Source organism: Pituophis catenifer, unplaced genomic scaffold, assembly GCF_029215685.1.
Source record: "Pituophis catenifer annectens isolate HBS135680 unplaced genomic scaffold, rPitCat1.0.hap2 SCAF_17, whole genome shotgun sequence".
In the NCBI taxonomy this organism is placed as follows: Eukaryota; Metazoa; Chordata; class Lepidosauria; order Squamata; family Colubridae; genus Pituophis; species Pituophis catenifer.
This window is the reverse complement of record NW_027256897.1, coordinates 3,791,630-3,804,009: the sequence shown is the minus strand read 5'-3', so window position 1 is coordinate 3,804,009 and position 12,380 is coordinate 3,791,630. Positions and strand designations below refer to the sequence as shown.

Sequence of the window (12,380 nt, the reverse complement as noted above, 5' to 3'; positions counted from 1 at the left end):
GAAGAAAAAAAGAAGGAAGAAAGAAAAATGAAGGGAGAAAGAAAGGAAGGGAGGGAGGGAGGAAGAAAGAAAGAAAGAAGAAAGAAAGAAAGAAAGAAAGAAAGAAAGAAAGAAAGAAGAAAGAAGAAAGGAAGAAGAGGGAGGGAAAGATGGAAGAAAAACGGAAGGAAGGAAGGAAGGAAGGAAGGAAGGAAGGAAGGAAGGAAGGAAGGAAGGAAGAAGAGGTAGGGAGGGAGGGAAAGATGGGGAAAAAAGAAAGGAAGGAAGAAAAATGAAGGGAGAAAGAAAGAGGAAGGAAGGAAGGAAGGAAGAGGGAAGGAGGGAGGAAAGGATGGAAGAAAAACAAAGGGAGAAAAGAAAGAGAAGAGAAAGGAGGGAGGGAAGATGGAAGAAAAAAAAGGAAGGAAGGAAGGAAGGATATAAAAAGACAAGTCAACTGTCAAGATGCCAACTGCCCCCATTTTCCTTGAAGGGCCGAAGAAAAAGGAATGGGTGGGATTGGGCATCTTTTGAGCCCTTCTCCTGGCCACAAATAAAACGATGAAGCCTCCTGGAACATTCACAGGCCAAGACAAGAGATCCATCCACCTCCACCTCCACCTCCATCTAACTCCATCCTACCTCCACTTCCACCTCTTTCCATCTCCATCCATTCAACCTCCGCAGGTAGATCACCCAGACCAGGAACCCACCTCCGCCCCGCAGGATGCACTGGGGACCCTCAAAGGAAGACACCAGATTTGCTTAACAACGGTGGGGTTCGCTTAACAACGGGGGGATCCGTTCAACGATCGTGAGGGGAAGGAAAAAAGTCGTAAAATTGGGTGAAAACTCACTAACTCATCTTTTGTTCTTGCAGATTTAAAAAAATCCAAAAATAAAAATTGAGGAAACTGAAATGAAAATCAGAAGGAATCGCGTCTTTTGAGAAGAACCGACCTTAGATCTCTCCGGGTTTCCTTTGAAACGGTCATCTTTCATTAAGTTGGACAAAATCTCTTCCATTTTCATCTCCGAAATGCTGGAATTAGAAAAGGACAATAAAACGACAGTTGAAACCATCGGTCGCAATTATCCAGATTGAAAATCTAGGCATAGGTTGTGGGAGTGTTTTCTCCCTTCTTTTAAGTTTTCGCGAATCATCCTTTTTTTTTTTTTTAATTTGATTTATATGCCACCTTTCTCTGGAGACTCAGGGCGGCTTACAATGCGTTAAGCAATAGCCTTCATCCTTTTGTATATTTATACAAAGTCAGCTTATTGCCCCCACAAACTGGGTCCTCAATTTACCTACCTTAGAAAGGATGGAAGGCTGAGTCAACCTTGAGCCTTGGCGAGATTCGAACCTGCAGTAATTGCAGGCAGCTGGTCTTAATAACCAGCTTAATAACAGGGTGCCTTAGACCACTGTACTACCAAGGCTCTTTACCTTTTCTTCACCGGTTAGAGCAAAGAATGTCAATTCTGCACGAGACTCTGTTGCCAGTTGAAATCTGGGGACAGAATTTGCAATGCCACCAATTCAATACCGATTTTCTTTGGGGGGAATTTCTCCCCACCCCCCACCCCCAAAGAGTTTGCTTGGGGATCAAGCTTATTTAGAAATGCACGTTTTGATACTATTTCCAGAAAAGGATGTTGGTTTGGTTGGTTTTGAAATATATATTTTGTGCTCTCCCTTCAAACATCTCGGTGGAAATTTGCAAGATTATGGAAGTTTAAATACGGGAAGAGAGTGCTAAAATAGAACAGTAGTGTTACAAATACGGTTACGGTTTTATAATTCAAAAATCGCTTGCGTAGAATAGACACAGGGGTAGGCATATCAATTTAAGATCAAAATCCACTGTTCCCAAACCTGGGTTAATTACTTCTTTCCTCCTCCTATTTTTCCCACGACAACCCTGTGACGTAGATTGAGCTGAGAGAGAGAGAGAGAAGGAGGGATCCAAAGTCACCCAGCTGGCTTGCATCTCTAAAGCGGTACTAGAACTCCCAGTCACCTGGTGATTGGCCCAAAGTCACCCAGGTGGTGGCTTTCATGTCTACCGCAAGACTAAAACTCACAGATTTCTGCTGATTGGCCCAAAAATCACCCAGCTGACTTTCACGCCTAAAACGGGACTAGAACACACCGTCTCCTGGTCATTGGCCCAAAGTTGCCCATCTGGCTTTTGTGTCTAAGGTGGGACTAGAAATCATCTTCTCCCAGTTTCTAGCCTGGCGCCTTAACCACTAGACCAAACTGGTTATTGGAATGGGATTTAAACAGGAAATGCCAAGATTTTTTAAATAAAAAAATTAAAAAAAAGAGGGAGATTGGGCGATGGGCGTGGGTGCATATGCCCCGAGACGACGTGGGCCTTGACGGGTGTTCTCTATTTCTTCTGATAAAGTCCTTGCAGAAGAAAACTACGGTGGGGCAAACTGACTGGCATTGTTTGGATGATGACGCTGTCACTTTGCAACCGTTCGTGGCGTTTCATGCCACTTCTAAGTCTCACTGAAAGGTACAGAGAGAGAGAGAGAGAGAGAGAGAGAGAGAGGGAGAAGGGTGAGAAACATGCAGAAACAAATGCACACAAATGTCAGCGTCAACATGCTGCTTTGATTTTTTTTTTCCCTCATGCATTTCTCCTTTGCGAGCGCCGCAGAAGAAATATCCATCACACCCACCAAAGGACTCGCAAACAGAAAAACCCAAACAGAACAAAAATGTTAAAAAAAAATAATAAAAAATGTGGGGTATCAAAATATTAAATAAACTCCCAACTTTTTTTTCTCCCCAAGGCTAGAACGATTGCAAATAAATAATTTGAAGAGAGTTGATGTCTAAATTAACCGTAGAGAGATGGCCAACAATAGGAATAGCATTTATATAGCACCTCACGGTGCTTTACAGCCCCAAGTGTTGACAAAGTCAGCCTTCTTGCTCCCAACGATCTGGGTCCTCATTTTACCGACCTCGGAAGGATGGAAGGCTGAGTCAACCTGAGCGGGTGAGAATTGAACTCTTGGCAGTGGGCAGAGTCAGCTTGCAATGCTGCATTCTAACCCCTGTGCCACCACGGCAGATAAAAGGAAAGAAAGAAAGAAAGAAAGAAAGAAAGAAAGAAAGAAAGAAAGAAAGAAAGAAAGAAAGAAAGAAAGAAAGAAAGAAAGAAAGAAAGAAAGAAAGATAGGATAGAGATAGATAGATAGATAGATAGATGAGAGAGAGAGAGATAGGATAGACAGAGACAGATAATAGGATAGAGATAGATTCATAGATACATAGATACGTAGATAGATGAGAGAGAAAGAACAGACAGACAGTAAGATAGATGGATAGATAGATGAGAGAGATTATGGATAAAGAGAGCGAGTGAGCGAGAGAGAGAGAGAGAGGGAGAGATGAGACAGACAGATATGGATGGATGGATGGAACGACGGACAGACACAGACAGACAGAGCAATAGCAATAGCATTTAGACTTATATACTGCTTCACAGTAAGGGACGTGGTGGCTCAATGGCTAGGGATGCTGAGCTTGTCGATCAGAAGGTCGGCAGTTCAGCGGTTCGAATCCCTAGCGCCGCGTAACGGGGTGAGCTCCCGTTCCTTGTCCCAGCTTCTACCAACCTAGCAGTTCGAAAGCACATAAAAAAATGCAAGTAGAAAAATAGGGACCCCCTTTGGTGGGAAGGGAACAGTGTTCCGTGTGCCTTTGGTGTTGAGTCATGCCGGCCACATGACCACGGAGACGTCTTCGGACAGCGCTGGCTCTTCGGCTTTGAAACGGAGATGAGCACCGCCCCCTAGAGTCGGGAACGACTAGCACGCATGGTGCTAAGGTGGTCCCAATTTTTCTACTTGCATTTTTTTAATGTGCTTTCGAACTGCTAGGTTGGCAGAAGCTGGGACAAGTCACGGGAGCTCACCCCGTTACGCGGCACGAGGGATTCGAACCGCTGAGTTGCCGACCTTTTGATCGACAAGCTCAGTGTCTTAGCCACTGGGCCGCCACATCCCAAAAACACAAGAATACTTGAAGCAAATAAAAGTGACGATCCCATCTTCCTAGGAAGAATTTATAAAATAGCGACCGTCCGGGCGGACTCTCGTTTTCGTCATGCTCAACTACCCGGAACTCCCAAGAACGACAAAGTAACACATCAAAAGAGAGAGAGAGAAAGAGAGAAGAAAAACGACCAGGTCTTGAAAAGTGTTCAAAATTGCCATGAATATCTCTACCGGTTCCCACTTGTTAGTTCCACTTGGCCCATTAAAGAGACAGGAGACAAAGAAAGTGATCGATGGTTTTTGTTGTGTTTTTTCTTTTTTTTTTAAAAAAAAACTAGACCGACCCAGCTTTGCTCTCCGCGCACCAACCGGTGTGCCATGACCGACCAGCACATGGTGTTCTTTCTGCCTCGTTTGCCACACTAAATTTGTCAGGATAAATTTCCACGCGGCTCCATTTACGAACAGAAAGGGCAATTAGATTTGATGCCATGCCGTGCCCCAGGCGTAAAACTGTCTCTCCAGATCTGATCTGCAATCCATTATATCCATATATTCGCGGTCCCCCTGACTGCCTCTGTACATGCACCACGGATATATCAGCTAATTTTGCAGATGGCTCGCGCGCCTCTCAAAAAAAAAAAAAAAAGGAAGGAAGAATTGAAAGATGCTGAAATCAAGGAAGGAAGGAAGGAAGGAAGGAAGGAAGGAAGGAGAATTGAAAGATTTTGAAATCAGGGAAGGGAAGGGGAAGGAAGGAAGGAAGAATTGAAAGATGCTGAAATAAGAGAAGGGAAGGGAAGGGAAGGGGAGGGGAGGGGAGGGGAGGGAGAGAGGGAGGAAGGAAGGAAGGAAGGAAGGAAGGAAGGAAGGAAGGAAGGAAGGAAGGAAGGAAGGAAGGAAGGATTGAAAGATGCTGAAATGAGGGAAGGGAAGGGGAGGGAGGGAGGAAGGAAGGTAAGAAAGATGGAAGGAAGGAAGGAAGAATTGAAAGATGTTGAAATCAGGGAAGGGGAAGGAAGGAAGGAAGGAAAGAAGGAAGGAAGGAAGAAAGGAAGGAAGGAAGGAGAATTGAAAGATGCTGAAATCAGGGAAGGGAAGGGGGAGGGGAGGGGAGGGGAGGGAGAGAGGGAGGAAGGAAGGAAGGAAGGAAGGAAGGAAGGAAGGAAGGAAGGAAGGAAGGAAGGAAGGAAGGAAGGATTGAAAGATGCTGAAATGAGGGAAGGGAAGGGGAGGGAGGGAGGAAGGAAGGTAAGAAAGATGGAAGGAAGGAAGGAAGAATTGAAAGATGCTGAAATCAAGGAAGGAAGGAAGGAAGGAAGGAAGGAAGGAAGGAAGGAAGGAAGGAAGGAAGGAAGGAAGGAAGGAAGGAGAATTGAAAGATTTTGAAATCAGGGAAGGGAAGGGGAAGGAAGGAAGGAAGAATTGAAAGATGCTGAAATAAGAGAAGGGAAGGGAAGGGGAGGGGAGGGGGAGGGGAGGGGAGGGGAGGGAGAGAGGGAGGAAGGAAGGAAGGAAGGAAGGAAGGAAGGAAGGAAGGATTGAAAGATGCTGAAATGAGGGAAGGGAAGGGGAGGGAGGGAGGAAGGAAGGTAAGAAAGATGGAAGGAAGGAAGGAAGAATTGAAAGATGTTGAAATCAGGGAAGGGGAAGGAAGGAAGGAAGATAAGAAGGAAGGAAGGAAGAAAGGAAGGAAGGAAGGAGAATTGAAAGATGCTGAAATCAGGGAAGGGAAGGGGAAAGAAGGAAGGAAGGATTGAAAGATGCTGAAATGAGGGAAGGGAAGGGAAGGGAAGGGGAGAGGAAGGAAGGAAGGAAGGAAGGAAGGAAGGAAGGAAGGAAGGAAGGAAGGAAGATATTCTGGAAAGCTAAAGGTTAGTGAAGTGACGTTTCACAGCCCTTTCGATATGTTTTAGAAACTGGGATGAAACAGCTGGCACATTCCTTTAGTGGCAAAGCTTAAGGAGAGGAAAAACAAAAATTAGAGCAGGGTGATTCAAGGATTCAAGGCTTTTCTTGGCTGGTAAATATTTAGGCCCCAATAGAAGAGAATATTGTTAGGCTCAGGGTTGAAGTGCGGAGTCCTTGGGGCTCTCTGAGCTTGGTAGTTTCCTTGCAGAAGTTTCATTACCCGGCTAGATAACGTCGTCAGTTTAAGAAGGGACTGGGGTTTTGCTCCCTGTTTTATATACTGTGGCTTGCTCTGCCAGTGTTGAAAGCTGACTGGGTAACTTTTGGGCCGATCACCAAGAGACGGTGAGTTCTAGTCCTGCCTTAGGCATGAAAGCCAGTTGAGTGACTTTGGCCCAATCACCAGGAGATGTTGAGTTCTAGTCAATCACCAGGTGATGGTAAATTCTAGTCCTGCCTTAGGCATGAAATCTGGCTGGGTGACTTTTTGGTCAGTCCCTCTCCCTCAGCCCAATCCACCTCACAGCTTCGTTGTTGTGGAGAAAACAGAAGGAAGAAGGAACATTAACTATGGCAGCCCCCTTGAGTTATTTATAAACAATAATAAAGGCGTGATTACTTAAAAAAAAATCAAATAAATAAAGTCCCGTCTAAATATTAACCTAATTTCTTCTACAATCAAATAACATCATTGTTCTCCGTTAGGTTTTTTGTTTTTAACTCTAATATTCCAGATTATTTCTGCTTGTTACACCTGCAATTTGCACCGAACAAAACTTAAGAGCATTTTTTTTTTAAAAAAAAATCACACTGAAATTCTCATCTAACTTTAGATTGATCCTGGAAAATGGGAATAGAATAGAATAGAATAGAATAGAATAGAATAGAATAGAATAGGAGAAGGAATGGGATGGAATGGAATGGAATGGAATGGAATGGAATGGAATGGAATAGAATAGAATAGAATAGAATAGAATAGAATAGAATAGAATAGAATAGAATAGAATAGAATAGAATAGAATAGAATAGAATAGAATAAGAGAAGGAATGGAATGGAATGGAATGGAATGGAATGGAATGGAATAGAATAGAATAGAATAGAATAGAATAGAATAGAATAGAATAGAATAGAAATTAGGATTGGATTGGATTGGATTGGATTGGATTGGAATGGATTAGAGGAATGGAATGGAATGGAATGGAATGGAATGGAATGGAATGGAATGGAATAGAATAGAATAGAATAGAATAGAATAGAATAGAATAGAATAGAATAGAATAGAATAGAATAGAATAGAATAGAATTCTTTCTTGGCCAAGTGTGACTGGAAACACAAGAAATTTGTCTTTGGTGCATAAGCTCTCAGTGTACATAAGAAGAATAAAATACATTCATCAAGAATAAAAAGATACAACACTTAGAGATGGTCAAGGTTTCTAATAAGCTATCAAATCGTGCTAAAAACAATATAATAACCGCTTCTTTTTCACCCCTGACCAAACGAGATGTGTGGGGCTGCAGGTGTTGTATTAGCTAAAGTTGGCCACGGATTTTGACACTTAGTGGGGAGAAGGGTGGGGAAGGAAGAGAATGGGGGGGGGAGAAGATATTTGTGTGACTCACTTAATCTTGTAGGAAGCCAGAAAGCTGACATATTCGGCCTCCGAAGGTAAAAGGATGAGCAGACTGTTTCCAGGGCTGCCGATTCGAGCTGTCCTCCCAATTCGGTGGACGTAGTCAGCGAGCGAAGCTGCTGGATTATACTTCCCGAGGAAAGGGAGGAAAGAAAGAAAGAAAGAAAGAAAAAAAAAAGATGACCCATGAGCTAAGCGGGGAAGGAAATTAGCGGATCGCGCGAGCGATTAATTAGAGCATCTGAGATCATTTTCAAAAAATCCCCCCTAAAAAGCCCTTTCGGAGGGAAGGAAAAATAAAGGAAATGGGAAAGAAATTGGGCATCGGGAAGCTGTCTGTCAAGAGAGATCCTTTTTTTCCGGACACGTGAAAACAACACTTTGCATCCCTCCTCGAATTGCGACCGTTCGTGACCACTTCAAGTTACAACGGCACTGAAAAAATTTGTCGTTACAACTGTTTTTCACACTTATGACTGTTGCATTTCCCGGGATCACGTGATCAAAATTCAATGGCATGTAATTATGACGGTTTGTAGCGTCCCAGGAGAGACATCCTGACAGGCAAAGTCGATGAGGAAGCTGGATTTGCTTAACGACTGTATTCCTAACTGAACGACTGCAGGGATTCGCTTAGCCACCGTAGCAAGTTAAGTCGTAAAATGGGACACTTAACAACTGTCTCACTTAACAACTGTCTCTCGTTTGGGGCTCAGTCGTGGTTGTAAATTGAGGAACACCTATTATATAACCTCGTTTCTATCTGTTTCACTCAGTTCAGTTCAGTTTATTGCAGGTTTCAACCGGTCCAAGGAGTGCCATAAGTTACTTGTTAGATATCTAATCTTTTTTTTCTTTATTCTTCTTCTTTTTTTTTTTTTAACTTGATTTATATGCCGCCCTTCTCCGGAGACTCAGGGCAGCTTACAATGCGTTAAGCAATAGCCTTCATACTTTTGTATTCTTAGTTTGTATTCAATTTTACTACTGTAATTAAAACCCATCAGGAAAAATAAGATAGGTAAAATAATTTTTTTAAAAAAAATCAAAGAATCTACATTGCGACACAAGAAGGTCACTTACCTGCACAATCCAGGTGACTTGGGGCAGATCTAACCCACGAGCAGCGACATCCTATCAAAAAAAATAAAATAATCAGAAAAGTTCTCGATTGTTGGCCTAATTAAAGTGAGGACGTCTTTTTTATGATTTTCAAAAACAACGGTTTTTGCTCCATCCCCCCCACCCCAAAGTAGGAACTTTGGGTGGGCCCACTTACTTTGGGAGAGAGCCTGGGGGCAAAACTCCCTCTTTTTCAATGGGCACTTGTACAATTCCTGTACAATTGCCAGAAGAAAATAATTTGTTTTTCCTTTCTTCTCCTGCTCTTTTTCTTTCTTCCCTTTTCTCTCTTGCTTTCTTTCCTCCCTTCTCTTTTCTCTTCTTCTTTGGCCTTCCTACTTACTTTTCTTCCTAATTCCCTTTCCTTTCCTTTCTTCCTTTCTCCCTTCTTCTCTCCCTCTTTTTCCTCCCTCCCTCCCTTCTTTCCTTTCCTCCCTTCCTTTTTTTCTTTCCTTTCCTCCCTCCTTCCCGGGATGAAATCCAGTAGGTTCTGGAGAACCGGTAGCGGAAATTTTGAGTAGTTCGGAGAACGGGCAAATACCACCTCTGGCTCGCCCCAGAGTGGGGTGGGAATGGGGATTTTGTAGTATCCTTCCCCTGCCACGCCCACCAAACCACGCCCACAGAACCGGTAGTCAAAAAATTTGGATTTCACCACTGCTCCTTCCCCTTCCTTTTTCCCTCCTTCTCTCCCTCTTTCTCCTTCCCTTCTCTTGCTTTTCTTTCCTCCTTCCCTTCCCCCTTCCCCCTTCCCTCCTCCCTTTTCTTCTTTCCTTTCCTCTCTCCTTCCCCTTCCTTTTTCCCTCCTTCTCTCCCTTTCTCCTTCCCTTCTTTTCTTTTCTCCCTCCCTTCTCCCTTTCCTCCTCCCTTTTCTTCTTTCCTTTCCTCCCCCCCTCCCCTTCCTTTTTCCCTCCTCTCCCTCTTTCTCCTTCCCTTCTCTTCCTTTTCTTTCCTCCCTCTCTTCTCCCTTTCCTCCTCCCTTTTCTTCTTCCCTTTCCTCCCTCCTTCCCTTTCCTTTTTCCCTCCTTCTCTCTTCTCCCTCCATTCTCCCTTCCTTTTCTTCCTTCCCTCCCTCCCTTCCCCCTTTCCTCCTCCCTTCCTTACCTTCTTTCCTTTCCTCCCTCCCTCCCTTCCCATTCCTATCTCCTTCCTTCCTCCCTCCCTCCCTCTCTCCCTTCCTCCCCTTTTCCCTCCCTCCCACTCTAGCAGTCCTCATCCACTTCATTATCTCCACTCCTTGCTCCAGTTCCCTTCCGCTCTGCCAAAACGAGGGAATGGGATATACGTGTGTGTGTGTGTGTGTGTGTGTGATTGGCTTTGACCAGAAAATCCATCTTATTCCGTGCCATGATGCCCAGATATTGGGTTCCAATTCAAGGAGCGGATTGAGGGAGGAAGGCTTTACTCCAGTCGGCAGCGCCTGGCACAACTCGCCGCCTGCTCCCCCGTCCGCTTCGCGAAACCCGGGCCTTTGCCAAAACGGGTTATTAGTTTAAGCAGATCAAGGCAGAATACCATGCAAAGGCATAATGAGTATGCAAATATATTAGCACTCATTATAGCGTTTCCACCACTGTGGGGTGTTGTTGTTTTTTTTTTCCACGTTTTTTTCTGACACTCAGCTGGTGCAATTAAGGCCAGCTGCCTCCCGACACCATCGGCTCACAGGCCTGCGTTGTGCGTCGCCCGCTGCATTTCAGCACGACGCAACCACACACCGGAACAACATTGCGGAGTTTTATGGTTCGCTTAGTGACCGATCGAAGTTACGGCGGCGGAAAAAGCGACCTACGACCGTTTTTTTTTTTTTCTCACGCCGAGGACCGTTGCAGCGTCCCCCAATGGCCGCGGGATTCACATTCGGAGCCTTGACAACCGACTCACGTTTAGGATTGTCGTAGCGTCCCGGGGACAGGTGATTTTCCCCCCTTTTGCAACTTTCCGACAAGCAATGGGGAAGCCGGGTTCACTTAACAACCGCAGGGATTCGCTCGACAGCTGTGGCGAGGAAAGTCGTAAAATGGGGCAAAGCTGACTTAACAAAACGTCTCGCTTAGCAACGTCTATTCTGGGCTCAATTGTTTAAGTCGGGGATTACCTGTAGGTTGGACCCATAATGACTTGACACCTGCCGAGGCGGTGACGATGGAGGGATGGAAGGGGTTTTAACCCAAGGCAAGGATGGGAAAACGGTTTTGATGGGGTGAGTCCTGGGCTAAACCGGTGGATCTGAAAACAGGATGCTCTGCTGTGCAGGTTTTATTTATTAATTTGCATCCGGTCTTTTATTATTTTCATAAATAAGGTGAGGAATAGAGCTAATGCTTCCTCCGCCTCCTATTTTCCCCACAACAACCCTTTAAGATGCTTTGGGCTGAGAGAGAGGGACTGGCCCAAAGTCACCTAGCTGGCTTTCGTGACTGAAGCGGGACTAGAACTCCCGGTCTCCTGGTGAATGGCCCAAAATCACCCATTCGTCTTTCATGCCTAAAGCACAACTAGAACTCCCAGTCTCCTGGTGAGTGGCCCAAAGTCACCCAATTGGCTTTCATTCCTAAGGTGGGACTAGAACTCACAATCTCCTGGTGAGTGGCCCAAAGTCACCCATTCGTCTTTCATGCCTAAAGCGGGACTAGAACTCACAATCTCCTGGTGAGTGGCCCAAAGTCACCCATTTGTCTTTCATGCCTGAGGCGGGACTAGAACTCACAGTCTCCTGGTGAGTGGGCCAAAGTCACCCAGTTGGCTTTCATGCCTAAGGCACAACTAGAACTCCCAGTCTCCTAGTGAGTGGCCCAAAGTCACCCACTCGTCTTTCATGCCTAAAGTGGGACTAGAACTCCCAGTCTCCTGGTGATTGGCCCAAAGTCACCCAGTTGGCTTTCATTCCTAAGACCGGACTAGAATTCACAGTCTCCCACTTTCTGATGCCTTAACCACTAGACCAAATTGGCTCTCTCTAGACCAAAATAATATAAAATAAAATAAAAATCTGATATTTATAGCAAGCCAAGACATTCTACTGGCCCACAGGAAGAAAACAATTCCATAAACGTGGCTTTTTCCATGCCTAGAAGTTGCTAAACAAGTATACTAATTTGATATATGAAATGTATAAAACGAATTAAAGTACGGAGGCCACCACTGCAGAGATTCAAAGAAGAGGCATCTACTAAGAGTTGGACTGCAACTCCCATTCATCGACCTGTGGGTAGGGAGCGACTGGAATTGTAGTCCAAGGCATTTAATAGCCCACCCCTCAATGCAGGGCGATGGTCATCGGCACCTTCTAGGGGAACCGGAGAGGGCAGTAATCTGATTGGGCGACTCCATGGTGAGACAGTCTGCTGATTGGCTAAAGAGGCGTACAAAGACCTCCTATTCCAGCCTAGCCTGGGAATGAGAGCTCCTGATTGGCTGAGCTCTAACATAAATACGTTCTTACGCCGTTGAGAGCGTTTTTGGGCAAGCTGACAGTCCTTTCTTTGGCAACTGTGTTCAGGACGATCACTTTAAAAACGAAAAAAACCTCCCAAATTAGATCTAGGCGGCCATGCATGCCACAAAATCTTGGGGCACAAAAATAAGACATTTACTCTTCTGAACCAGCCTGGGCATTGCGGCTTTGACAAATGGCTGCCAACGTGAAGCTTCCGAGGTCCAGATGGAAGAGCTTCCGTTCCGGTGCCAGCTTGTCAGTCCGACTCAGA

At 44.9% G+C, this 12,380-nt stretch overlaps 1 protein-coding gene across 1 annotated transcript in view; it reads right to left on the bottom strand.

Annotated features, from left to right (window-relative positions):
* The window catches only part of DDX31 (DEAD-box helicase 31), a 36,073-nt gene that overhangs the window by 10,622 nt on the left and 13,071 nt on the right, over positions 1 to 12,380 (bottom strand). Inside the window, exons 15-17 of the mRNA XM_070955554.1 lie at positions 8,632 to 8,682; positions 7,538 to 7,677; positions 940 to 1,021 (exon numbers count right to left, since the gene is read on the bottom strand). Coding sequence (XP_070811655.1) covers positions 940 to 1,021; positions 7,538 to 7,677; positions 8,632 to 8,682 — 273 coding nt within the window. The remainder of the gene's footprint in view (positions 1 to 939; positions 1,022 to 7,537; positions 7,678 to 8,631; positions 8,683 to 12,380) is intronic.